General features: G+C 49.8%; 1 protein-coding gene across 1 annotated transcript in view; it reads right to left on the minus strand.

The window, feature by feature from the left end:
* The window catches only part of CGNL1 (cingulin like 1), a 28,299-nt gene extending 3,509 nt beyond the window's left edge, over positions 1 to 24,790 (minus strand). Inside the window, exons 1-7 of the mRNA XM_060178226.1 lie at positions 24,639 to 24,790; positions 17,095 to 17,256; positions 15,758 to 15,847; positions 4,939 to 5,022; positions 2,108 to 2,232; positions 1,568 to 1,676; positions 396 to 559 (exon numbers count right to left, since the gene is read on the minus strand). Coding sequence (XP_060034209.1) covers positions 396 to 559; positions 1,568 to 1,676; positions 2,108 to 2,232; positions 4,939 to 5,022; positions 15,758 to 15,847; positions 17,095 to 17,256; positions 24,639 to 24,713 — 809 coding nt within the window. The 5' untranslated portion in view covers positions 24,714 to 24,790. The remainder of the gene's footprint in view (positions 1 to 395; positions 560 to 1,567; positions 1,677 to 2,107; positions 2,233 to 4,938; positions 5,023 to 15,757; positions 15,848 to 17,094; positions 17,257 to 24,638) is intronic.
* Positions 24,791 to 24,796: the final 6 nt, after the last annotated feature.

Below are 24,796 nucleotides of genomic sequence, written 5' to 3' on the forward strand. Positions count from 1 at the left end.
GGGGGGTAGAGGAAGAGAGAGAACGAGAGAGAGAGAGAGAGAGAGAGAGAGAGAAAGAGAGAGAGAAAGAGGAGAGCCTACAGTACTGAGGGCTGGGCTTGAAAATGGGTTGCAACATAGCAAAGCAGAGCACTATCCAAGTGAGTTAGCTGCGTCTCTGCTCCACGCCTCGGTTTCCCCACCTGGACAAGAGGGATGATCCCCGCCCGACTGGTGTAGGACACGAGTACACATACAAGACCTTACGGGGCTAGTGAGTGACCCCAGTGGGCACGGCCCAGAAAGGCCGCAGCACAGAGACGGCCCCCAGTGAGGGGCATAAGGATGCTTGGGGGCTGTGAGCTCTCCCAGGCTCCAGGCGGATGCCGCGCTGGGCTCAGTCCCCACCTGCCCACCTCAAGTCTTTCTTCATGGAGTTGAGCTGCCCCTGGAGCTGCTCATTCATGTCCATCTGTTCCTCCAGCTCCCTCTGCAGCTTCTTTTTGGAGCTCTCCAGCCGGTCAATCTCCTCCTCAGCTTCCTCTACCTGCCGCTTCATGGCTTTCAGTCGCAAGCTGAGCTGCAAGGGCAGAAGGGGGGCAGGTGAGGGCCAGCTGTGTACAGGCCCGCTGGGACACAGTAACACCCTGGGGGGCCAGGCCGAGGGACCGACCACCTCTCTCGGCCACCAGTCTCAGGGAAAGGAGAGCTTAGACTAAATAAATCTACTTCCAATCAGTCAGTCAGCCAACCAACCAATCAATCGTTACCAGTGTCTTTTAAAATTTTTTAAAAATATATTTATTTTCCCTTTTGTTGCCCTTGTTTTTATTGTTGTTGTAGTTATTATAGTTATTGTTATTGAAGTTGTTGGATAGGACAGAAAGACATGGAGAGAGGAGGGAGAGAGGGGGGAGAGAAAGACAGACACCTGCAGACCTGCTTCACCGCCTGTGAAGCGACTCCCCTGTAGGTGGGGAGCCGGGGGCTCGAGCCGGGATCCTTGTGCTTTGCAACACGTGCATTTAACCTGCTGCGCTACTGCCTGACTCCCGTTACCAGTGTTTTCTCTGGGATTTCATGCCTGCACAACTCAACTGCTCCCAGCAAACTTTTTTTTAATGCTTTATTTATTAATTAATGAGAGGGCTCCCCACCTGCAGGGGAGTCGCTTCACAGGTGGTGAAGCAGGTCTGCAGGTGTCTGTCTTTCTCTTCCCCTCCTCTCTCCATTTCTCTGTCCTATCCAACAATGAATGACATCAACAATAACAATAATAACCACAACAAGGCTACAACAACAAGGGCAACCAAGGGGGGAAAATGGCCTCCCGGAGCAGTGGATTCATGGTGCAGGCACTGAGCCCCAGAGATAACCCTGGAGGCAAGAAAGAAAGAAAGAAAGAAAGAAAGAAAGAAAGAAAGAAAGAAAGAAAGAAAGAAAGAAATGCCTCATGCTATGGAACCACGGAACCAGACTGAGTGAAGGCCGGGGAAACGGTGGGCAGGGATGTGTGGAGCCCTACCTCCCCTCTCGCCCCCCAGCCCCGGGCCCAGCCTGTCACGCGGGGAGGTATCTGAGGCCTCACCTGGTCCTTCTGATCCGTCAGGGACAGGTGCTCGTCATCCACTTGCATCACCAGCTCCCTCACTTTGCGCTCCAGCCGCCGGTTGCTCAGCTGGAGGCTGGCCCGGTCCCTGTGGCGGTGGTGGGGGGAGAGGCCGGGGCCAGAAACCAGGAGCTTTCAGCGCCCGCCCCGGAGCCCAGGCTGCAGACCAGCCCAAGCTCCAGCCCCGACTGGCCGTGGGGCAGAGAGAGACGAGAGAACAGACATGAGGGGAGGGGGCTGCCGCGGCTGTGGGCTCAGCCAGTGCTCACTCACCCTGAGATCAGGGGCTTGAGTGGCAGAGAAGAGGGTCAAGGCCAGCCCGGTGCTGACCCTGGACTGGCCGAGAGCCTGCTGCAGAGAATGGCACTGCCGGGAAGGAGTGTGATCAGGGAACCCACGCACTATGGGGGATGCCAGGCTGAATATGGCTGGTCCTGATGCTTCCAAGCTGGTCCCCCAGGGCAGAGCGATGGTGGCGCCGAGGAGGGTGGGCAGGGAAGTCTGGGCGGAACCACTCACCTCTCCTCGGTCTCCAGCCGGTCCTCCAGCTCAGCGATCCTGGCCTCCATCTGTGTCAGCAGCCCCTCCTTGCTGGACCTGTAGGAACCTTCTAGATGGAGGATCCGGCTCTTTAAGTCCTTGCTCTGGAAACAGACAGGGCGGCTGTGAGGGGCTGCAGGCTTGGCATACTCGTGGGGCAGAATCAAGGCAGGCGTGTGTGTGTGTGTGTGTGTGTGTCTGGGGACTGCTGTCCTCACAGGGTGACACGGCCCCTGGCTTGGGAGGAGGTGCTTCCAGGGAAAGACCCAGCACTCAGGCTCAGGCAGACATGGGAGACACACTCCACAGATTACTCGTCTGCAGCTGAAAAGGATGGAGCGGTATGCTTCAGGGCCAAATGGATGGGGCTGGGGGTTATGCTTAGTGCAGTGAGTAAGAGGTGAGGGTGAACATCAGATGTCTTCACTTATGTGTGGGACAGAGAAGCTTCAAACACTGACTTGGAGAAAAAGAAAAGTAAAGCCGGCTGTCTCTCAGACTGTGAGAACTGTGGTGGTTAGATATGGAGACACAGAACTCTGGTGGAAGGTGCAGTGTGAAACCGGGCTGAGTGATGGTGCGCCTGGTAGAGCACACACATAGCTAAGCACAAGGACCTGAGTTCAAGTCCCCGGTCCCCACCTGCAGGTGGAAAGCTTCACAAACAGTGAAACAGGGCTGCAGGTGTCTCTATTTTTCTCACTTTCTCTACCTTTTCCCTTTCCAAAACAAGGAAGGAAAGAAGAAAGAAAGAAAGAAAGAAAGAAAGAAAGAAAGAAAGAAAGAAAAAAAAAAAAAAGAACGGGGACCAGGTGGTGGCGTACCTGGTTAAGAGCACACATTATAGTGTTCAAGTACCCAGGTTCAAGCCCCTGGTCCCCACCTGCAGGGGGGAAGCTTCATGAGTGGTGAAGTAGGGCCGCAGGCGTCTTTCTCTTTCCCTCTCTGTCTCCTCCTCAATTTGTTTCTATCCAATAATAAATAAATAAATAAAAATTAAAAAAAGAACACCACCTCTGCAATCTTTTTTTAATTTTTAATTTTTTTAAAGAATTTTTTAAACATTTATTTATTTATTCCCTTTTGTTGCCCTTGTTGTTTTATTGTTGTAGTTATTATTGTTGTTGTTGTTGTTGGGTAGGACAGAGAGAAATGGAGAGAGGAGGGGAAGACAGAGAGGGGGAGAGAAAGACAGACACCTGCAGACCTGCTTCACCGCCTGGGAAGCGACTCCCCTGCAGGTGGGGCCACCTCTGCAATCTTATAATCTTGTAAACCATTATCAAATCCCTAGTTTAAAAAGTTTGCGTCTATCACATCTCCCCCCGTGGCCTGAGTGACCCTGCGGCTGTGTTCTAGCTCTCCCGGGTGCCACGTGGACTTGTCTGTTGGGATATGAACGTAATCAGCATACGGCTAATGTCAGCCAGACTCAGGGGAACTCCCAAGGGATTGTGGGTGTACAGGAAGTAACTTAAGCGAGTTGTCAGGCATTAAGCCAGCCCCCCTGCTCTACCCTGCATGGCTGACACTAGAGCCTATCTACAAAATCACTGTTTTGCCTGAAAGATCCCCACCCATTCCACTCCTTTGATCTACGTGCTTTGAGACCCGCCCTGCCTGCAGGGTAATATTAACCCCACCAGTTAAAACCATCCCAAGAGTTGCTAAGGAAGCTTCCACCTTCCCAGCCTGGCCTGCTTTTGCCTTTCTCCACCCCCTTTCCCAGCCATTTCCGTTTCCGACTTGCCACTTCGGTTCTATCCTATAGAAGTGTGGTCTCTGATCAATAAAGGCTGCATACCTCGCACCATGTGTTTGGTTCCTGAGTCAGCTATCTCCTGCGTTGCTGAGTGAGTAGCAGCCCAGGCTGGCTCCTGTCAAGTTCTCTCCAACCCAGGGAGTATGCGCCCAGAAAGAGGCACCCCCACGCTAGCCCCACAGGAAGTCTCTGGCAGAAATCTCTCTGTGTTCCTCCTCATCTTAGCCCCCTCTTTCCTCCCAGGAACCGCCATGCCGCTCCACCGTACCTGACATCATAACTAGCCTATCTTTGCCCCTTTGCCTGTTCTGGTGCTGTGGTTTTTATGTACCTAAATAACCTGCAATGTGGGGAGTCGGGCGGTAGCACAGCGGGTTAAGCACACGGGGCTCAAAGCGCAAGGACCAGAGTAAGGATCCCAGTTCGAGCCCCCTGCTCCCCACCTGCAGGGGAGTCACTTCAGAGGCGGTGAAGCAGGTCTGCAGGTGTCTGTCTGTCTCTCCCTCTCTCTGTCTTCCCCTCCTCTCTCCATTTCTCTCTGTCCTATCTACCAATGACAACAATAATAACCACAACAATAAAAACAATAAGGGCAACAAAAGGGAAAATAAATAAAATAACCTGCGATGTAATAGACCTCCCGTTTATTAAACCCCGGCCAAAGCTTTTATTTTTTGATTACTATACGTGTCCTTTTAGAAACGTGTGAGTGTGTGTATGTGTGTGTGTGTGTGCGCGCGCGCGCCTATACAGGTTCCTCTCCCAACATCACACCCCCAAACAATCTGCGTAACCAGCAGGAGGAAGGCAGAGTGCTTCCAGCCGGCCTCTCTTCTTTAGCAGCTCAAGTGCTGTTTAGGCTGGCTTATCCCACTCCCTTTACTCAGCCTTCAAGAAGGGTCTAAAAAGCAGGACAGACAGCTCCACCCTTGGGAAATCCTCCCGGGAGAAGATCCTACAGCCACTCCCGTCTCCCAGCTCTTGGGGTGCTCTGCCGGCAGCCTCCACTCAGCCACAGGGCCCCGGGGCCCCGGGCGCAGGAACTCACCTGTCTCTCCAGCGAGATCTTGTCACACTCTAGGTCCTGCCGTGCAGCCCGCTCCTGCAGAAGCTCGTTCTTCACCTGCTCCATCTGCGGACACAGGGATCAGCTCTACCACTGGGTTGACGGGGCCCTGAGCTGGCTCCCTCAAGAGCATGTGGTAGTGTCATGCTCTGCTTCTCTCCATTCTTTCATAAGCAGAGTCTTCAAAACACATAGGTGGTGGTGCAGTGGATAGAACACTGGACTCTCAAGCATGTTGTCCAGATTCCATCCCTGACATCAAATATGCCAGAGTGATGCTCTGGTTCTTTCCCTCATGTTCCCATAAATAAATGTTTAAAAACATCGAATATTGGGGGCTGGGTGGTAGCAGTGGGTTAAACACACGTGGCGCAAAGCGCAGGGACCAGCATAAGGATCCCGGTTCGAGCCCCCGGCTCCCCACCTGCGGGGGTGGGGAGTGGCGTCGCTTCATAAGCGGTGAAGCAGATCCGAAGGTGTCTATCTTTTTCTCCTCCTTTCTGTCTTCCCTTCCTCTCTCGATTTCTCTCGGTCCTATCCAACAACAACAGCTATAACAACAATAGCAATAACAACCACAACAAGGGCAACAAAAGGGGAAAGATAGCCTCCAGGAGCAATGAATTCATAGTGCTGGCACAGGAGCCCCAGTGATAACCCTGGAGGGAAAAAAAAATCGAATATAAAATAAGAAAAGTCTCGTGAAGCAGAAATCAAGGATCCAGTGGTGGGGGAGAAAGTATATATATTTATTCCTAGTCTAGAGTTTAGTCTAGAACTTGACAGTGAGGGGAACTCAGACAAGGGAACTGGGGGGATCAGGACTCCAGGGCAAGCCTGCCAATTCACCTACCCCCTCTGCTCGGGCTCCCTGGACCAGCTCGGTACACAGGCTGCAGGCAGACTATGTTTCAGATAGATCCTCACTCAGTAAAGTACACATATCACCCAGGGGCAAGTGCCCGGTCCCCTCCTGCCGGGGGGAAGCCCCATGAAGCAGTGCTGCAGGTCTCTCTTTTTTTCTTTTGCCTATTTTTTTAAAAATTTATTTTTATACAGAATTATTTTATGCAGAATTAGATGTCCACAGGGGTTTGAATCCACACCATTCCCACCACCACAGTTCTGAATCTTCACGCTCCCCACTGCAGTCCACCTCAGTTCCCCGAAGGTTGTAGACACGGGCCAACCATCTTCTCTACAACTACCTGTCCACATTTATACAGAAGGTCTCTCTCTCTTTCTCTCTGTCCCTTAAGGTGTCTGTGTGCTGCAGGACAAATGCCGGCGGTGTCACGGTTCACGGGCAGGTTCAGGAAAGCCTGCAGCTGTCCTCATCTGGAGTGGCCCCATGACTGTCCTCTGCACATGGTGTCACAGGATAATGAATGCAACCTCACGTCACTGCAGGTGGGCTTGGGAACTGCCCTATGCCACCCATGTCCCCTGGACCAGAGCCGGACTCCGCTGAGGACACGGTCAATGCTCCCTGACACAGGATATGACCGCCCAGAGCAGGTGGTGGCTGTGTGCGACCTTGCGAGTGACCTTGGTCAACTCACCTTGATGCTCATTTGTCCAACCGGCGGTCTAAACTGGGTGCCCCCAACAGGGCCTGTCATGGTGGCTATACCACCAAGGAGAGCATGAGGAAGGCAGCTTTCCAGTAGAAGGACTGAGGGGAAGGACAGGGGGTGGAGAGACTGAGAGAGGCAGCAGGAGAGACAGTGTTGTCACACAGACCTGGTGACAGAGACAACCACTTCTACTGCATTAGCTGAAGTCAGTCTTGGGTGTGCTATAGCTGTCCTGACTCACTGCACCCAAGTGGCCGTACTGGCGTCCTCACTCGTCCCTGGGCCTGGGCAAAGGGTACAGCCATGAACATAAAGGCTGGGGGAGGCCTGTGGACCCCCAGCACAAGTGAGCTCACCTAGGTCGAGGGTGCTGAGGAAACAGTACTTAGGCTGGAGAAGGCTTCCCTGGAAGAGGCAGTGAGAGAAGTCGGTGTGGGAGGCCAGGCCCAGGGACATGGGAAGAGGCTTGCAAGAGAGATACTGGGATGGGGGCCTAGAGGAGGGACAGTAACAGCTTCTAATGTTAGGAGAAAAGCGACAAGAGGGTGATCCCCTAGAACAATTCAGGGCTAAGGAAGGGAGGTAGAGAAGGGAGACAGACTATCCTCTACAAAGGGGTGAGGTCAGAAGGATGGGAGGGAGGGAGGGAGGGAGGGGAGAGAGAGAAAGAGAGAGAGAGAGGGAGAGAGAGAGAGAGAGAGAGGCAGGCATGGGACCTAATCTCAAGCCCAGCCCCACTGCAGTGGAGGTAACTCTGAACTCCTCTGTGGCTTCCTGGGGAAAGACTCAAAATTTCTTCACTTATACACATAGACTCGAAAGTTCTTAAGTTCTACCATACTCCTCAAGGATGGCCGTGACAATGAAGTGTGCACAATGGCTTGAATAAACAGAATCACAGCTAGCTAGTGATCCTGACTCACTGCACCCAAGTGGCCGTGCTAGCGTCCCCAATCGTCCCTGGGCCTGGGCAAAGGGTGCAGCCATGAACATGGAGGCTGGGGGAGGCCGGCGGACCCCCAGCGCAAGTGAGCTCACCTAGGATGAAGGGTGCTGAGTAGGGGAGGCAGGCCAAGCCCCGGAATCATAGCTAGTTACTTAACAGTAACTGTGATGGGGCTATTGACCGGTTCTTGAGTGTTCAGTCCTTCTTAAAATATTTTTTTTTGTTTTTTATTTTTTAAATATTTATTTTATTTATTTATTTATTCCCTTTTGTTGCCCTGGTTGTTTTATTGTTGCAGTTATTATTGTTGTTGTCGTTGTTGGATAGGACAGAGAGAAATGGAGAGAGGAGGGGAAGACAGAGAGGGGGAGAGAAAGACAGACACCTGCAGACCTGCTTCACTGCCTGCAGGTGGGGAGCCGGGGTTCGAACCGGGATCCTTATGCCGGTCCTTGTGCTTTGCGCCACGTGCGCTTAACCCGCTGCGCTACAGCCCGACTCCCCCTTCTTAAAATATTTATCAGTGAGAGAAGAGAAGGTAGAGGGAGAACAAGGGCATCACTCTGGCAGACGTGATGCTGGGACTGAACCCAGGACCTCATGCTTGAAACTCCAACACCTTATCCACTCACTACCTCCTAGGTCAGTGTTCTTGACTCTTTTGAAGAAAAGACAAAATCTAACACACAGAAAACAAGACTTGGGCACACACAATAGACTTTCTTCAATTCTTCAACATAGGTCAGCTTGGCACAAAACTCTAAACTAAATCCAGTGGGTAAAGTATTAGACTCTTAAGCATAAGGTCCTGACTTCAGTTTCCAGTATTGCACGTGCCAGAGTGATGCTCTGGTCTTCTGTCTCTGTGTCTCATCAATTAATAAATAAATCTTACGAGGAAATAAATACACAGGCACAGCCTTACAGGAGAAGCACCACTTGGGACCTGATTCCACAGCCAGAGCAGAGCAAACAACTATAGCTCTGCTGCTTTTTTTTTTTTTTTTTTTGCCTCCAGGGTCATTGCTGGGCTCGGTGCCTGCACCATGAATCCACTGCTCCTGGAGGCCATTTTCCCCCCTTTTGTTGCCCTTGTTGTTGTAGCCTTGTTGTGGTTATTATTGTTATTGTTGATGTCGTTCGTTGTTGGATAGGACAGAGAGAAATGGAGAGAGGAGGGGAAGACAGAGAGGGGGAGAGAAAGACAGACACCTGCAGACCTGCTTCACCGCCTGGGAAGCGACTCCCCTGCAGGTGGGGAGCCGGGGGCTCGAACCGGGATCCTCACGCTGGTCCTTGCGCTTTGCACCACGTGCGCTTAACCCGCTGCGCCACCTCCAGACTCCCTCGAACAGGGATCCTTATGCCAGTCCTTGCGCTTTGCGCCACGTGCACCTATCCCACTGCGCTACCTACCACCCAACCCCCTAACTCTGCTTCTTATTACAAGGATCCCTTGACCTGGCCCAGAGGCTTGGGAATATTCCAGATCCGTTTCCTTTTTTAAAAACCCTCTGGCTTGGTCAGTTTCTTTCACAGAAGCAGGGAAATGAATCCAAGGTTGGGAAAACATTATTATTATTATTTTTTAATCTGAGTACAAGGTGCTGTTTGCTCTTCTACTCTAGTCAGCAGACTGAACCAAAACTTTCCAGTTGAGTTCAAAACAGAACAGAAACTGGAGGGACCGTTTCCTCACAGCTGGAACACTAAGCCCTTGAGTATTCGCACCGGAAACAACAGGACCAGGTGCCGGGGGCTTGAAGCCAGAGCCACCCCGACTGGGGCCAGTCTTGGGATCAGAAGCAGTTGCTTTCAAGCCTAATTCAAAGGCAGATTTGTGACTGTCAGTAATAACACTTCAGCCCTTCACCTGTGTTTTCCATGGGGCTGGAGAGGAAAATTAGGGGCTGAGCATTGTGCAAGGGCACGGGTTCAACCCACCGGCCCCCAGCCGCAGGGGAAGTTGATGAGCAGAGTGTCTATGCGGCAGGTGTCTCTCCTCTCCTCTTCTCTTTCCCTTTCTATCACCCTCTATCAAAAAGAAAAAAAGGGGGGGGGGGCAGCGGGTGGCACATCTGGTTGAGTGCACATATTACTCTGTACAAAGGATCTGGGTTCAAGCTTGCAGGAGAAGGAGGTTTTACAAGAGGTGGAACGGAACTACAGGTGTCACTCGATTTCCCTCCCTCTCAATTTCTCTCTGTCCCTGTAAAATATAAAAGCAATGGGCAGGAGAGATAGCAAATGGCTATGCTTGGGAGTCAGGCGGTAGCGCAGCGGGTTAAGCGCATGTGGCACAAAGCACAGGGACCAGCCTAAGGATCCCGGTTCGAGCCCCCGGCTCCCCACCTGCAGGGGAGTCACTTCCCAGGCGGTGTAGCAGGTCTGCAGGTGTCTGTCTTTCTCTCCCCCTCTCTGTCTTCCCCTCCTCTCTCCATTTCTCTCTGTCCTATCCAACAATGACAACATCAATAACAACAACAATAATAACTACAACAATAAAAAAAAAAAAAAGGGCAGCATATGGCTATGCAAAGATTTTCAGACCTGAGGCTCCAAAGTCCCAGGTTCAGTCCCCCAGTTCACCATAAGCCAGAGCTAAGCAGTGCTCTATTAAGCAAAACAAAGCAAAACAAAACAGGGGCTGGGCAGTAGCGCAGCAGGTAAAGCGCACAAGGACTGGCATAAGGATCCCGGTTCGAGCCCCCGGCTCCCCACCTTCAGGGGAGTCACTTCACAGGCGGTGAAGCAGGTCTGCAGGTGTCTGTCTTTCTCTCCCCCTCTCTGTCTTCCCCTCCTCTCTCCATTTCTCTCTGTCCTGTCCAACAACAATGACATCAATCACAACAACAACAATAAGAAGAACAACAAGGATAACAAAAGGGGGAAAATGGCCTCTAGGAGCAGAGGATTCATAATGTAGGCACTGAGCCCCAGCAATAATTCCTGGAGGCCAAAAAAAAACAAGAAGAAAGGAAAAAGAGAGAGTGAGCGACTAGAATTGGTGGAGTCATCATGCAGGCAACAAGCCCCAGTGATAACCTCTGTGACAAAAATAAACATATAAATAAATTATTAAAAAATAAAATAAAAAGAAGACCCTGCTTTGGTCTTCAACTCTTCCTGCAAAGGAGCTAATTCCCCTGTAGAAGCTATGACATTACCCATGGAGTCTGTGGGGGCTAACACAATCAGGTAGCTCTGTTCGCTTCCCAAAGATATCCCGGAACTAACAGAAGCGCGAGTGGGTCTTGTCCTTGAACTAAGTCTTTCTCTTTAAGATCTACTTACTCAATGGATCAGAAGATGTCGCAGTGGATAAAGCATTGGACTCTCAAGCATGAGGTCCTGAGTTCGACCCCCGGCAGAGTAATATCTGGTTCTTTTTCTCGCTCCTCCTATCTTTCTTATTCATTAAAAATAAATAAATAAATAAATACATATCTACTTATTCATTTTTTTCTTTTTCCTTAGGGCGAGGGGGATTAATGGTTTATAGTTGACAGTAAAATAGTCGTTTGTACATGTGTAACATTTCTCATTTTTCCACATCACAATCTAACCTCCCTAGGTCCTCCTCTGTCATGTTCCAAGACCTGAACATGTCCCGCCCCTCCCCTTTACTTTGGTGCGATACACCAACTCCAGTCCAAGCTTTGCTTTGTGTTTTCCCTTCTGTTATTATTTATTTGTTTATTATTGTTTCTTTTACCGGAGCACAGCTCAGCTCTGGTTTATGGTGGTACAGGGGATTGAACCTGGGACTTTGGAGCCTCAGGCACTAAAGCCTCTTTGTATAACCATTATGCTGTTTCCCCTGTCCCTCATTCATTCATTAATTAGAGAGAGAACCACAGCATTACTCTGGCACATGAGAAGCCAGGGGTTGAACATAGGACCTCAAGCTTCAGAGTCCAACAACCTAACTTCTGCACTATCACCTGGGCCATCCTTGACACTGTTTAATTAGTTGTTTTTTTAAAAGATATTTCTTTATTTCCTTTTTTGTTGCCATTGTTGTTTTTATTGTTGTTGATGTCATTATTGTTGGATAGGACAGAGAGAAATGCAGAGAGGAGGGGAAGACAGAGAGGGGGAGAGAAAGACAGACACCTGCAGACCTGCTTCACCGCCTGTGAAGTGACTCCCCTGCAGGTGGGGAGCCGGGGGCTCGAACCAGAATCCTTGCATCGGTCCTTGTGCTTTGTGCCACGTGCCCTAACCTGCTGCACTACCGCCCGACTCCCTGTTTAATTAGTTTATAGCCCTTCAGACTGGAGAGGAAGCTTGGGGCCCAATGCCCACCACACAGGAAATTCCCAGTAAGAGGGTCAATTGTCCTAAACAGAAGCATAGTTCTGCAGGAAGGAGAGGAGAAAGAAGTCTCCAGATCTAATCAGACCGAACACCACAAAAATAACTCACTCGGGAGTCGGGCGGTAGCGCAGCGGGTTAAGCGCACGTGGCACAAAGCTCAAGGACCGGCGGGCGGAAGGATCCCAGTTCAAGCCCCTGGCTCCCCACCTGCAGGGGAGTCGCTTCACAGGCGGTGAAGTAGGTCTGCAGGTGTCTTTCTCTCCCCCTCTGTCTTTCCCTCCTCTTTCCATTTCTCTCTGTCTTATCCAACAACAAAGACATCAATAATAATTACAACAATAAAAAAAAAAAAAACCTCACTCTTCAATGCCTGCATCATTAAGTGACTCAGAAACTTGCCCCCAGTAGGGGCAGCTGTCTGGGGACTCCTAGCTAGGAGAAAAGCTTTGCCAACTTCTTGGATGCTTAGGGTTTGCCTTCCATTCTGTGTATGGAGAAGGGATGCATTTTGATTTGATAAGATGGCTTCTCCTTGTGCAGATCCCCTCCTTGGACAAGTCTCAAGGGGCTTGAGATGAGCAGATTCACCACCAGGCCCACTGCTACTGCCGTGCTGAGCAGGACCTCGAAACACCCTGCATTGGGGGATTCTTAGCCAAGGCACCAGCAACTCAGAACCGAACAGCTTTGGAACTGGTGAGAAAGCAGAAAACACCAGCTTTGGCATGAAACACCTCGCAGGGCAGAACCCAAGGTCAAGGCTGGACTTGAGGTTTTCATTAACATATTTCTCTAAACCTGGGCTCAGCAGGAAGGAAGCCCAGCCCCCAGCTGCATTTTTTTTTTTTTTCTTTTTTGCCTCCAGAGTTACTGCTAGGGTTCTGTGCCAGCACTACGAATCCACCACTCCATTTTTTTTTTTTTTAAGAAAGGAGACATTAACAAAACCATAGGATAGGAGGGGTACAACTCCACACAATTCCACCACCCAATCTCCATATCCCATCCCCTTCCCAATAGCTTTCCCATTCTCTATCCCTCTGGGAGCACGGACCCAGGGTCGTTGTGGGTTGCAGAAGGTGGAAGGTCTGGCTTCTGTATGCTGCTCTATTTTTTCCCCTTTTGTTGCTCTTGTTGTTTATGGTTGTTGTTATTACTATTATTGTTGTTGGATAGGACAGAGAGAAATCAAGAGAGGACGGGAAGAGAGAGTGGGGAGAAAGACAGACACCTGCAGACCTGCTTCACCGCTTGTGAAGCGACTCCCCTGCAGGTGGGGAGCCGGGGGCTCGAACCGAGATCCTTAGGCCGGTCCTTGCGCTTTGCGCCACCTGCGCCTGCCCCGCAGCCCACCCCTCCCCCTGCCCAGCTGGATTTCTCTTCACTCTCAGGAGCAAAGCAGATGACGTGCTTGCAAACAACATGGTCACGGGTCAGCAGAGTAGCTCACCTGGGCAGTGCACCTGCTTTGTCACACACATGATCCAGGCTCACGTCTGGCCCCCGCTACAAAGGACAGAGTCGTGGCACTGTAGTGTCTTTCCCTCTCTCTGTCTTTGTGTTTCTTCTCTCTCTCTTTATCTGAAAAAGGCAGCCAGAAGCAGTGAAGCCCCAGTGGCAACAGAAAAACCAGCCAGCCAGCCAGCCAGCCCCAGCAGGGAGACAATGGCAGACAAAAGAGAAGCCAATGGTTTACCCTCAACTTCAGGAGCAGGCGTGCCTGCTGAGACTGGCATTGTCCTGAACCCTGGAGTTTCCAGCTCTTGGCCACCCTGAGGTGGGGGACAGTGACGGATAGTGATGCATGTTAATATACAGACAGAAAACGGCCGGGGAAAGCACAGAAAGAAAGACTTGCCCAAATTAATCTGCATGGCAGATTTTTTTTTCTTTCCTTCCCCCCCCCATCTCTCTCTCTCTCTCTCTCTCTCCCTATCTCCCTCTCTTTCCATCTCTCTCTCTCTCTCTCTCTCTCTCTCTCACTTTACTACTTAGCTCTGGCTTATAGTGGTTCTGGGAGTTGACTGGTCTTGGGAGCTCAGAACCTCAGGCATGAAAGTTGTTTCTATCACTGTTATATTATCTCTCTTTTTTTCTTCTTCTTTATACCACAGCACTGCTCAGCTCTGGCTTATGGTGGCGCTGGGGATTGAATGTGGGACTTTGAAGTCTCAGGCATGAACGTCTTTTACATCACAACTATGTGTCTTTTTGGCCCCAATTTTAATCGTTTATGCAGATAGTTTCCTAAATTAAACACAGTAACATTCAAGGTGTTTCTAGTTCACCTAAGTGTCTGTACCCGTTTTTCTAGCGCCTCTCAGAAGACCTGCAGCTGAGTGTGTGGTCAGTGAAGCCCTGTCCCCTCTGTTTCCTGGAAGGTAGCTCAGAGGGGAGAGTGCATTCCTTGCCCATGTCAGGCTGTCAGTTCATTCTCTAGCAAGCTTCTACTTAGGCCAGATAACTCTGTGACCCCTCCTATCAGAAGACCCCAGGGGCTGGCAAGTGGCTCACCTGGTTAAGCGCACATAGTACTAAGCACAAGGCCTTGTGCGAGCCCCCACTTCCCACTGGCAGGGGCGACACTTCACAAGTGGTGAAGCAGGTCTGCAGGTGTCTATCTTTCTCTCTCTCTATCTCCCCATCTCTCTTAATTTCTCTCTGTCCTGTCCAATAAAATGGAAAAATGGCTACCAGGAGCAGTGGCTTCACAGTGCCGGCACCGAGCACAAGAGAGGCAGAAAAAATAAAAATAAAATGAAATGGCCCTCCATCTAGACCCTGAAAATGATGACAACAGCTTGGGGAACGAGTTCCATCTGTGGTGACAGTGTGAACAAAGCAAGAACTCTCTTGCCCGCTGGGTGACATGGGGACTGGTGCTAAGCATAAGTTCTTTCACAGCTGCAGGGGGGGTTCTGCTTTGGGAGTGTGAATGTGCCGCTCATCCGTTGGTAAACTTCTTTCACTTCTTTCCTTCTTTTCTTTTTATTGATTCCCTTTTGTTGCCCTTGTTTTACTGTCATAGTTATTATTGTTGTTGTTGATGTCGTCGTTGTTGGATAGACAGAGAGATGGAGAGAGGAGGGGGAGACAGAGAGGGGGAGAGACAGACAGACACCTGCAGACCTGCTTCACCGCCTGGGAAGCGACTCCCCTGCAGGTGGGGAGCCGGGGGCTCGAACCGGGATCCTTACGCCGGTCCCTGCGCTTTGCGCCACATGCACTTAACCCGCTGTGCTACTGCCGGACTCCCTGTTTGTACATTTCTTAAAGGAAAAGACTGTGTCATATTATTTACTTTCTAAGCATCTTGCTACCTACCAAACCTGAGGGTTGGGCTAATGATTCCTTCAGCTCTGACAGCCACTCTGGAAACGTCCGCTTCACACCTAATGTTATCTACCACTTCTTTCTGCTAGCAGTATGCTTATGCTCTGTCCTCTCTATAAGATTTCGCTTTTAGGGAGTCAGGTGGTGGCGCAGCGGGTTAAGCGCAGGTGGCACAAGGACCAGGGTAAGGATCCCGGTTCGAGCCCCCGACTCCCCACCTGCAGGGGGGTCGCTTCCCAGGCAGTGAAGCAGGTCTGCAGGTGTCTGTCTGTCTCTCCCCCTCTCTGTCTTCCCCTCCTCTCTCCATTTGTCTCTGTCCTGTCCAACAACAATGACGACAACAACAATAATAACTACAACAAAACAACAAGGGCAACAAAAGGGAATAAATAAATATTAAAAAATTAAAAAAAAAAAAAAGATTTCGCTTTTAGGAGGAGCAGACAGCATAATGGTTCTGCAAAAGGACTCATGTCTGAGACTCTGAGATCTCAGGTTCAATCCCCAGCTCACCATGCTCCAGAGCTGAGCAGAGCTCTGGTTACAACATTGAGCTTTCTTTCTCTCCTCTCACCAAGTGCCCAGACTTCCTGCAGGACTGCCCAGCTCAGCTCCAGCACAGTACCTGTTCCCTGCTCCGAGCGATCCTCTCAGACAGCAAGTCTGAGTTGTTCCTTTCTTCTTCCAGCTCCATCTCCAGCTGAGACACTTTGTCCTGAGAAAGAAGACACAAACACTGAGCTCGCAGAGTCAGTTCAGGAGAAAGACTTGTCCCGTGGACGGAGAACCCAGAGCAGGCAGGTCAGACCCGCTAACCATGAGGGTTTCGGGAGAAGATGTGCTGACTGGTCAGACTGCCCAAAGCAGACGACTTGGAAAACGTCTTGTCGGGCCTGGGGAACAGTGCACTCGGACCTCCCTTCAATGTGGTGAGGGCTGAGTAGCACTTTGCTATGTGCATGATCCAAGTTTGAGCCCAGCCCCAACTGCACTGAGGAAGCTCTCTCCACCTAAAACTGTGTTTTATGACTTTCATAGTATAAAATGCAATGGAGCACCTGGAAAGTAAAAAAAACAAGGGGCCAGGTGGTGGCACATCTGCTTGAGTGCGTGCGTCATAATGCTCAGGGACCCAGGTTCAAACTCCTGCCCCTGCCCCGGCCCTGCAGTGGGGGAGAGGACCTTCTTCACAAGTGGTAAAGCAGGGTTGCAGGCGCTTCTCTCTCCTTCTCTTCTTTTATTTTCACTTATTTATTTTTACCAGAGCACTGCTCAGCTCTGGCTTATAGAGGTGCAGAGGACTGAACCTGGGACTTTGGAGCCTCAGGCATGAGAATCTCTTTGCATAACCATTATGCTATCTACCCTCGCCCTCTCTCTCTTCCCTATTCCTCTCAATTTCTCTCTCTATAAAATAAATAAATAAAATATTAAAAGAAAAAAAAAGAAACAAACATATTACTCCAAGCCTTAACACTAAGGGCATTTTTAGCATATTTCCTTTAAGTTATTTTTTACTCTCTCTTTTTTTTAGATTTTTAAACGTTTTTGTAATATTTATTTATTTATTTATTTATTTCCCCTTTTGTTGTCCTTAACATTGTTGTAGTTATCAATGTCGTCGTTGTTGGATAGGACAGAGAGACATGGAGAGAGGAGGGAAGACAGAGAGGGGGAGAGAAAGACAGACACCTGCAGACCTGCTTCACCGCCTGTGAAGCGACTCCCCTGCAGGTGGGGAGCTGGGGGCTCGAACCGGGATCCTTACGCCGGTCCTTGGGCTTTGCACCACCTGCGCTCAACCCGCTGCGCTAGCGCCTGACCCTCCCCCCCCCCCCCCCCGCCCTCTGTTTCTATGGGGGCGGGGGTGGGGACCTGCTGGGAGCAGTGCGAAGGAAGCCCAGGTGGCAAAGCAAAGCAAAGGCCCCGGGGTCTCGGGTGAAGGCAGCCGCCCGCACACACCTCCATCTGCTTGATGGCCCTGCCGCGCTCATCCTTCAGGTGGTTTCCGGCCTCCAGCTCGTGCTCCAGGTGCTTCAGCGCCTGCTCCAGGAGCTGCCTCTTCCTGAGCGCCTCCTCGTGCTCACGCTGGCGGTCCCCTAACTCCTCTTCCATCAGCCGCCTCTGGAATGGGGGGACGGGGGGTGGGGGCGGTCAGGAGCTCAGCGCACCACCGGGGAGCACCCCCGTGAAACCTGAAGACCCCAAGAAGTACCACAAACCCTCCCCCGGGGCCTTGGTTTCCTCCTTCAGAAAAAAGAAGGGGGATCCCAGGTACTGTGATTACCTACTGGGTTATAAATTCAATGTAGTAGTTGTTGGCCATCATCATTTAGCTAAAGATAACATGGGGGGGGGGAACCTCAACATGGTGGTCCGGGAGGTGGTGCAGTGGATAAAGCATCGGACTCTCAGGCATGAGGTCCTGAGTTCAATCCCTGGCAGCACATGTGCCAGAGTGATGTCTGGCTCGCTCTCTCTCCTCCTATGTTTCTCTTAATAAATAAATATAAAGAAGTCTCAGCACGCACATGAATACTGTTCTGTGAATCTTTTGTCCCCGGTCGTCACATATTTGTGTGGCTAGCTAGCTCATTGAGTGCTACATCTTGTGACCCAGGTGTAGTCACAAGCTTAAGTCTCAAGCATGAGGCCGTTTGGTCTCTGGCATTGCACGTGCCAGAGCGACGACACCCTACTTTGCTTCCTCATTGTGACGTTCAGGTGTTTTGACCATGACCTATAGGAAGAAATATATCTTCTTCCTATCCTTAAAAAAATAAAAACATTGATTTATTTTTTATATATTTATTTTTTGCCAGAGCACTGCCCAACTCTAGCTTATGGTAGTATATGGGACTTGAAAGTCTTAGGCATAAGAATCTCTTTGCACAACCATTATGCTATCTTCCCTCCACCTCCTTTTACTCTTTACAAGAAACATATCATTCTTTCTCCTTCCTTCCTTCCTTTGCCTCCAGTGTTATCGCTGGAGCTCACAGTGCCTGTACTACGGAAGAAGGGCAAACGCTAGAAGAAGAAGAAGAAGAAGAAGAAGTGCCTGTACTAAGAATCCACTGCTCCTGGTGGTTATCTTTTTTTCCATTGATGTTGTTGGATAGGGCAGAGAGAAATCAAGAGTGGAGGGGAAGACAGACAGGAGGAGAGAAAGACAGACATGTGTAGACCTGCTTCATTACTTAGAAAGTGACCCCCCCTGCAGGTGGGGAGCTGGGGGCTCAAACTGGGATCCTTCCGCCGGTCTGTGCGCTCCACACTATGTGCATTTAACCCGCCCAGCCCTCAAGAAAGATTTCTTATTTCAGCCATGGTCAAACATCTGAATGCCATTAAGCCAGGTAACTGCATCTTAGAGTGTAATTTACTACCCGCTGGAGGCATCATCGTCTTAGCTGAGGTCTATAGCGAAGAAACTGAGCTCAAAGAAACTTACAAAAAAATGCCACCAGGCGGCACACCTGGTTGAGGTGTGGCAATGTGAGAGACTCAGGTTCAAGCCCTCAGTCCCCACCTGCTATGGGAAAGCTTTGCAAGTGATAAACAAGGCTGCAGGTGTCTTTCCGTGTCTCCCCATCTCTATCCCCACCTTCCTATCAATTCCTGGCTATCCCTGTCCAGTAAATAAAGGCAATCAATTTTTCTTAACTGCCACCAGCTTATCATTAGGGCAGTGTCTACACAATGGAATCCCAGTCTCTATTTGCTTGATAGAGACAAAGAGAAATTGAGAGGGAGAGAAAGAGACGCCTGCAGCACTGCTTCACCACTCATGAAGCGTCCCCCTAGAGGTGGGGACCAGGGGCTTGAACCTGGCTCCCTTTGCATGGTAACACGTACACACAACAATTATGCCACTGCCTGGGCCCAGAACAACTACTGTTTTCAAAATGTTTATATTTTCTTTTTTTTAACTTTGCAACTCATATAGGTTACAAGACTAATATTACAATGTATAGTCCCACACCACACCCACTACCAATGTATAGTCTGCACCCTCCCGCCGCCAGAGAGAACCACCATAGTTTTCACAAGTCTTAGAAACAGTTCAAAACTTTCATTTTTTTGCCTCCAGGGTTATCACCGGGGCTGGGTGCCTGTACTATGAGTTCACTGCTACTAGAGGCCATTTTCCCCCTTGTTGTTGTTACTACTTCTGTTGCTGCTATTGTTGTTGGATAGGACAGAGAGAAATTGAGAGAGGAGAGAAAGACAGAGAAGGGAAGAAAAAGATAAATACCTGCAGACCTGCTTCACTGCTTAGAAGCAGCCCCCTATAGGCAGGGAGCCAGGGGCTCGAACTGGGATCCTTACGCTGGTCCTTGGGTTTCACACTATGTGGGCTTAACCCTGTGCACTACGGCTCAGCTCCCCAAAGCGGCTATTCTTGAAACTATTCCTTTTTTAAATAAACTTTAATTTTCCCCCTTTTATTGCCCTTGTTGTTTATTATTGCTGTCGTTGTTATTGGATAGGACAGAGCAAAATGGAGAGAGGAGGAGAAGACAGAGAGGGGGAGAGAAAGACAGACACCTGCAGACCTGCTTCACCGCTTGTGAAGCGACTCCCCTGCAGGTGGGGAACCGGGGGCTCGAACCGGATCCTTATGCCGGTCCTTGCGCTTTGCACCATATACACTTAACCCACTGTGCTACCACCCGGCTCCCAAAAGCAACTATTCTTAAGAAGACATTTAGATTTCTAGCAATATAAAGTGCAGACCATGACACTTTGGAAGAAAATCACACATTAGCAGCCGACTGACAGTGTGTGCTTTCACCCACAAGGTGGCGCTACACTAACAGCAATGAATGGAGTGAAGCAGACAAGGACCAGGACCCAAAAGGAAGGAATTCTAGGCTCCTCTGAATCTCTCCAAGGGAACCGGCTGCCCTAGCACGCAGTACATTCTCCTTAAACACGTTGGTGGACTGTCTGTAATCTTCTCAACGTCCTCCTCTCCTGGAGCAGGAACAAGTAATGGGTGAAAGTGACTAGTAGTGGATGAAATGGGTTCTTTTAAAATATTTATTTACTCCCTTTTGTTGCCCATGTTGTTTGTTGGATAGGACAGAGAGAAATGGAGAGAGGAGGGGAAGACAGAGAGGGGGAGAAAAAGACAGACACCTGCAGACCTGCTTCACCGCCTGTGAAGCGACTCCCCTGCAGGTGGGGAGCCAGGGGCTCGAACCGGGATCCTTATGCCGGTCCTTGCGCTTTGCGCCATGTGTGCTTAACCTGCTGTGCTACTGCCCGACTTCCGAAATGGATTCTTAGGACTAGAAAACACTGGGTTTGTGGATCTCTTTTCCTGAGAACCTGACACTAAGTGACAAAGTCTGTAAAGAATGTCACCCTAAAGAAAAGTTGGGGAGGGGCCAGGCGGTGGCGCACTGGTTAAGCGCACACATGACAATGCACAAGGATCTGGGTTCAAGCCCCCGGTCCCCACCTGCAGGAGGAAGCTTCATGAGTGGTGAAGCAGGTCTGCAGGTGTCTCTCTGTCTCTCTCCCGCACTATTTCCCCCTCCTCTCACAATTTCTCTCTGTCTCTATCCAAAATAAATAAATAAATATAAAAATAATTTTAAAAGCAAGCATAAGCCATTATGCTAAAAAAAAAAAAAAGTTGGGGAATAGCTCCAGGCCCAAACCCCACGCTGGTTCTGGTGACAAACAAGTAAGAGCATCAAGTGGGGAAATGATCACTCCATGACAAAAGGATGCCAGGAGGGCCGGTGATGGCGTACTCAGTTGAGCACACAGATCACAGTGTGCAAGGATCTGGGTTTAAAATCCTGGTCCCCACCTGTAGGGGTGAAGCTTCACAGTGGCACAGCAGTGCTTAATAGGCCTCTCTCTACACACACACACACACACCTCTTCCCTCTCAATCTCGCTGTCTCTATACAAATAAGTCAAATATTTTTAAAGAGACGACAGAATAGTCTTTGGAGAAGCCACTGTACTCTAGGGACATTAAATATCTGAACTAGGGGCACCTAGTTAAACGCTCATTTTCCAGTGTGCAAGGGCACAAGTTCAAGCCCCTGGTCGCCACCTTGGGGTGAAAGCTTCATGAATGGTGAAGCAGGGCTGCAGGTGTCTCTCTGTCTCTTTCCCTCTCTATCTCTCCTTCCCCCCCCCAATTTCTTTCTGCTGTATCCAATAATAAATTAATGAAAACATTTTTTTTAAAAAAAAATCTCTGAAGCAAAATCTTAAAAATAGTAAAACAGAGGTCAATTTATTTCATTATTTTGAGGTAGGGGCAGAAGAGCAGAGAGAGAGAGACAGCTCACAGCACTGAAGCTTCCTCCAATGCAGTGGGGGTCAGGCTTGAATCTAGGTCTTGCACGTAGCAACACAGCACACTATGCAAGTGAGCTATTTTACCGGCCCTGTATCTTCTTTTTTAAATGATGAGGTGTCTGTTTGGGCCATTCAAATGGAAACAGTGCCTCATGGGGTGGGGCTACTGAGAAAATCTAGGAAGGTCTGTTTTTTTTTCCATCTTAAAGAATGCTCTCCTGAATGACTGCTCTTTTCTAAACAATGCTGGTCTCCATCCGGCCTTCCCTAATCCCTGTGGATCTGTTTCCTTATCTAGGTAGAAGATCTCAAGACTCCTTCCCCTGCAAGCTTCCTGCAGGAGAACCCTCCACAAGCAGTAGTGGGGGAACACTCCTCCGCTACTGTTATCTTCTCCAGCAAGAGCATAGGACCTGCAGATAGTGGGACCGAGTGCTCAGGTATGAACATGAATTCGTAAATGCCAGAGAGCTGAGGTGTGGCAATGTGAGGTTCAGCTCTTACTTACAGCATCTGACTGCCAGATACGTCAGCAGGGGCCGGTCAGAAATATGCCAGAAGTCTGTGAATACCCTTCTGACTCACACAGGGAGGGAGGGAGGAAGGGAGGGAACGAGAGACCAGCCTACACACCTCACCAAAGCTTCTTCCAGTGCAGTAAGGGCCCAGGTTCAAACCTAGGCTGCGCACACGGCAAACAGCACACTAGCCAAGTGGGCAACTTTTCTGTCGGTACAATCCAGTTGGAGGACTGACTCACGGGAACCTTTTCTTTGATCACAGATATTGAAAATAAAAAAAAAAAAGAGCCATTTTCCTGTGACCTCTTTATGCTCATATATTTATAATCTTGTGTTACCATTTAGCAAACAAGAAACAAACTTTAGTGTCCAGGATACACAGACGCCCTGCTATAAAATCTCATGTCATAAGATAGTGTGATCTAATGGTTAGATCATTATGGCTTCACAGATACACATATATGTGTCTATAATAATTATTATAATCCTTTTTTTTATTTAGACAGAGTGAAAGGCACCATAACATCAAAGTTTCCTTCAGTGTGTGGGGGAGAGGTTCATACCTGGGCCACACACATAGCAAAGCAGTGCATTACCTAAGTGAGCTATTTCATGCACTATCTTTGTATATTTGTGTTTATTTAGTAATATGATGGGGAGGGGGAGGGGAGGGGTGGGAGAGAAACACAGAGCGCCACTCAGGCACATGGGATGCTGAAGGCTGAACTTCACTTCATGCTTGAGAGTCCTAGGCTTTATCCATTGTACCACTTCTGTGTTACACACACACACACACACACACGCACATGCACACACACACGCACGCACGTTGTTGGGTGCCCAGCCAGCCAGGTCTGCCATCCTGACCCCTCCCTGCCCACCTTATTGTGTTTTTTTTTTTTTAAGAGATAGAAGCACATACTCAGAAAATCACGGCAACTAGTCCAAGGTCACCCAACTAGGAAGAGTCAGGCTGGACCCAGTACACGCTGTCCATTAAAATAATACAAACATTGCCCCTTTATTTCCCCCAGTTCTTCAAAAGGGAGTTAACATTTGGGTTACTTTGCTCTATTATTCGTAAATATAATACCAAGAATCTGTTTTAATCATTTTGAGACTTGTGAATTCTGGTGACTTCTTTTTGTCCCCATTATTATTAGTCCAAAACCCATCCCAGTTAAAGCTTTTCTTTTCTAAATGAATGGCCAAAAAAAAATTTTTTTTTCCTTTGGTAACTGCCCTCCCTTCCTGACTTGGGATTAAATTAAAGTACTAATCTCAATATATCTAAGTCACTTAGACTCAGCTAGGCACACCCTAGGCTGCCATAAATGTCAGCCAAACATTTGAGGCAGAAAATTCTGGCAAAAAAAATCAAGAAAACAGTCAAAAGAAAGTCGTGTCGATTTCACCATACAGTCTGTGGCTCCTCTGAGTCTCAGAACAGAACGTCCTCAGCCCCTGGAAATCATCCTGAGGGTCACAACCAGAGAGTCTAAGTGCAAATGTTTTCTGTTTCTGGTTACCACAGAGGCTTCACCGCACCAGGCTGACTTTTGCATATATATATAGAGAGAGACTGAGATGGAGAGAGAGAGGGGAGGACCCACAGTACCAAAGCTTCCTCCAGTGCAGCGGGGCTGCCTTGAATCTGGGTAGCTCGACAAGGCAGCCGCAGTGTGCAGGAGAGCTGTCTGACTGGTTTTGTAAATTCTTTCCTAAGATGCTACTTTCTTTTTTTTTTTTTTTTGAGAGAGGAGGGGAAGACAGAGAGGGGGAGAGAAAGACAGACATCTGCAGACCTGCTTCACCGCCTGTGAAGCGACTCCCCTGCAGGTGGGGAGCCGGGGGCTCGAACCGGGATCCTGACGCCGGTCCCTGCGCTTTGCGCCACGTGCGCTTAACCCGCTGCGCTACCGCCGACTCCCAGATGCTACTTTCTTAAGATCCTACAAGGAACAGTGAGACAGCTCACTTGCAGAGTGTGTTGCTTCGATATTTGTGCCACCCAGCTTCAAGCCTAGCCCCCATCTGGGAGGAAGCTTCAGTCTCTCTCTCTCTCTGTTTGCCTCCAGGGTTATTGCTGGGGCTCAGTGCCTGCACCATGAATCCACTGCTCCTGGAGGCCTTCCCCCCCCTTTTGTTGCCCTTGTTGTTGTAGCCTTGTTGTGGCTGTTATTGTTATTGTTGATATCGTTCATTGTTGGCTAGGACAGAGAGAAATGGAGAGAGGAGGGGAAGACAGAGAGGGGGAGAGAAAGACAGACACCTGCAGACCTGCTTCACCGCCTGGGAAGCGACTCCCCTGCAGGTGGGGAGCCGGGGGCTCGAACCGGGATCCTTACGCCGGCCCTTGTGCTTTGCGCCACCTGCGCTTAACCCACTGCGCCACCGCCCAACCTCCCCCACCCCCCCTTTTATCTTCCTTTCTGCCTCTTTTGTCTCTTGCTCTCTCTGAAAAAGTCATCCCAGAGCAGTGCGTTCTTGGTGATGACCCAACTCCCCCGCCTTATCCCAAGCCTCCAGGAAGAGCCTCCAGGCAGGCTAAGAAGAGGAGCCTCCAGGCAGGCTAAGAAGAGGAGCCTCCAGGCAGGCTAAGAAGAGGCTCCGGGAGGCAGGAGCCGGTGTGTGCCCCGGTGTGTGCCGCCTCACCTCCTCCTGCATCTTCGCTGCCATCAGCTGGGCCTTCTCGGCTTCCAGGGTCTTCTCCTTCAGCTGCCTCTGCATTTCCGCCAACTCCCGCCGGTTTTTCTCCTTGTACTCATCCAGCTGGTTCTGAAGCTCCAGCGTGGAGATGCGGGACACTTCCA

Source organism: Erinaceus europaeus, chromosome 18 (genome assembly GCF_950295315.1).
Source record: "Erinaceus europaeus chromosome 18, mEriEur2.1, whole genome shotgun sequence".
In the NCBI taxonomy this organism is placed as follows: domain Eukaryota; kingdom Metazoa; phylum Chordata; class Mammalia; order Eulipotyphla; family Erinaceidae; genus Erinaceus; species Erinaceus europaeus.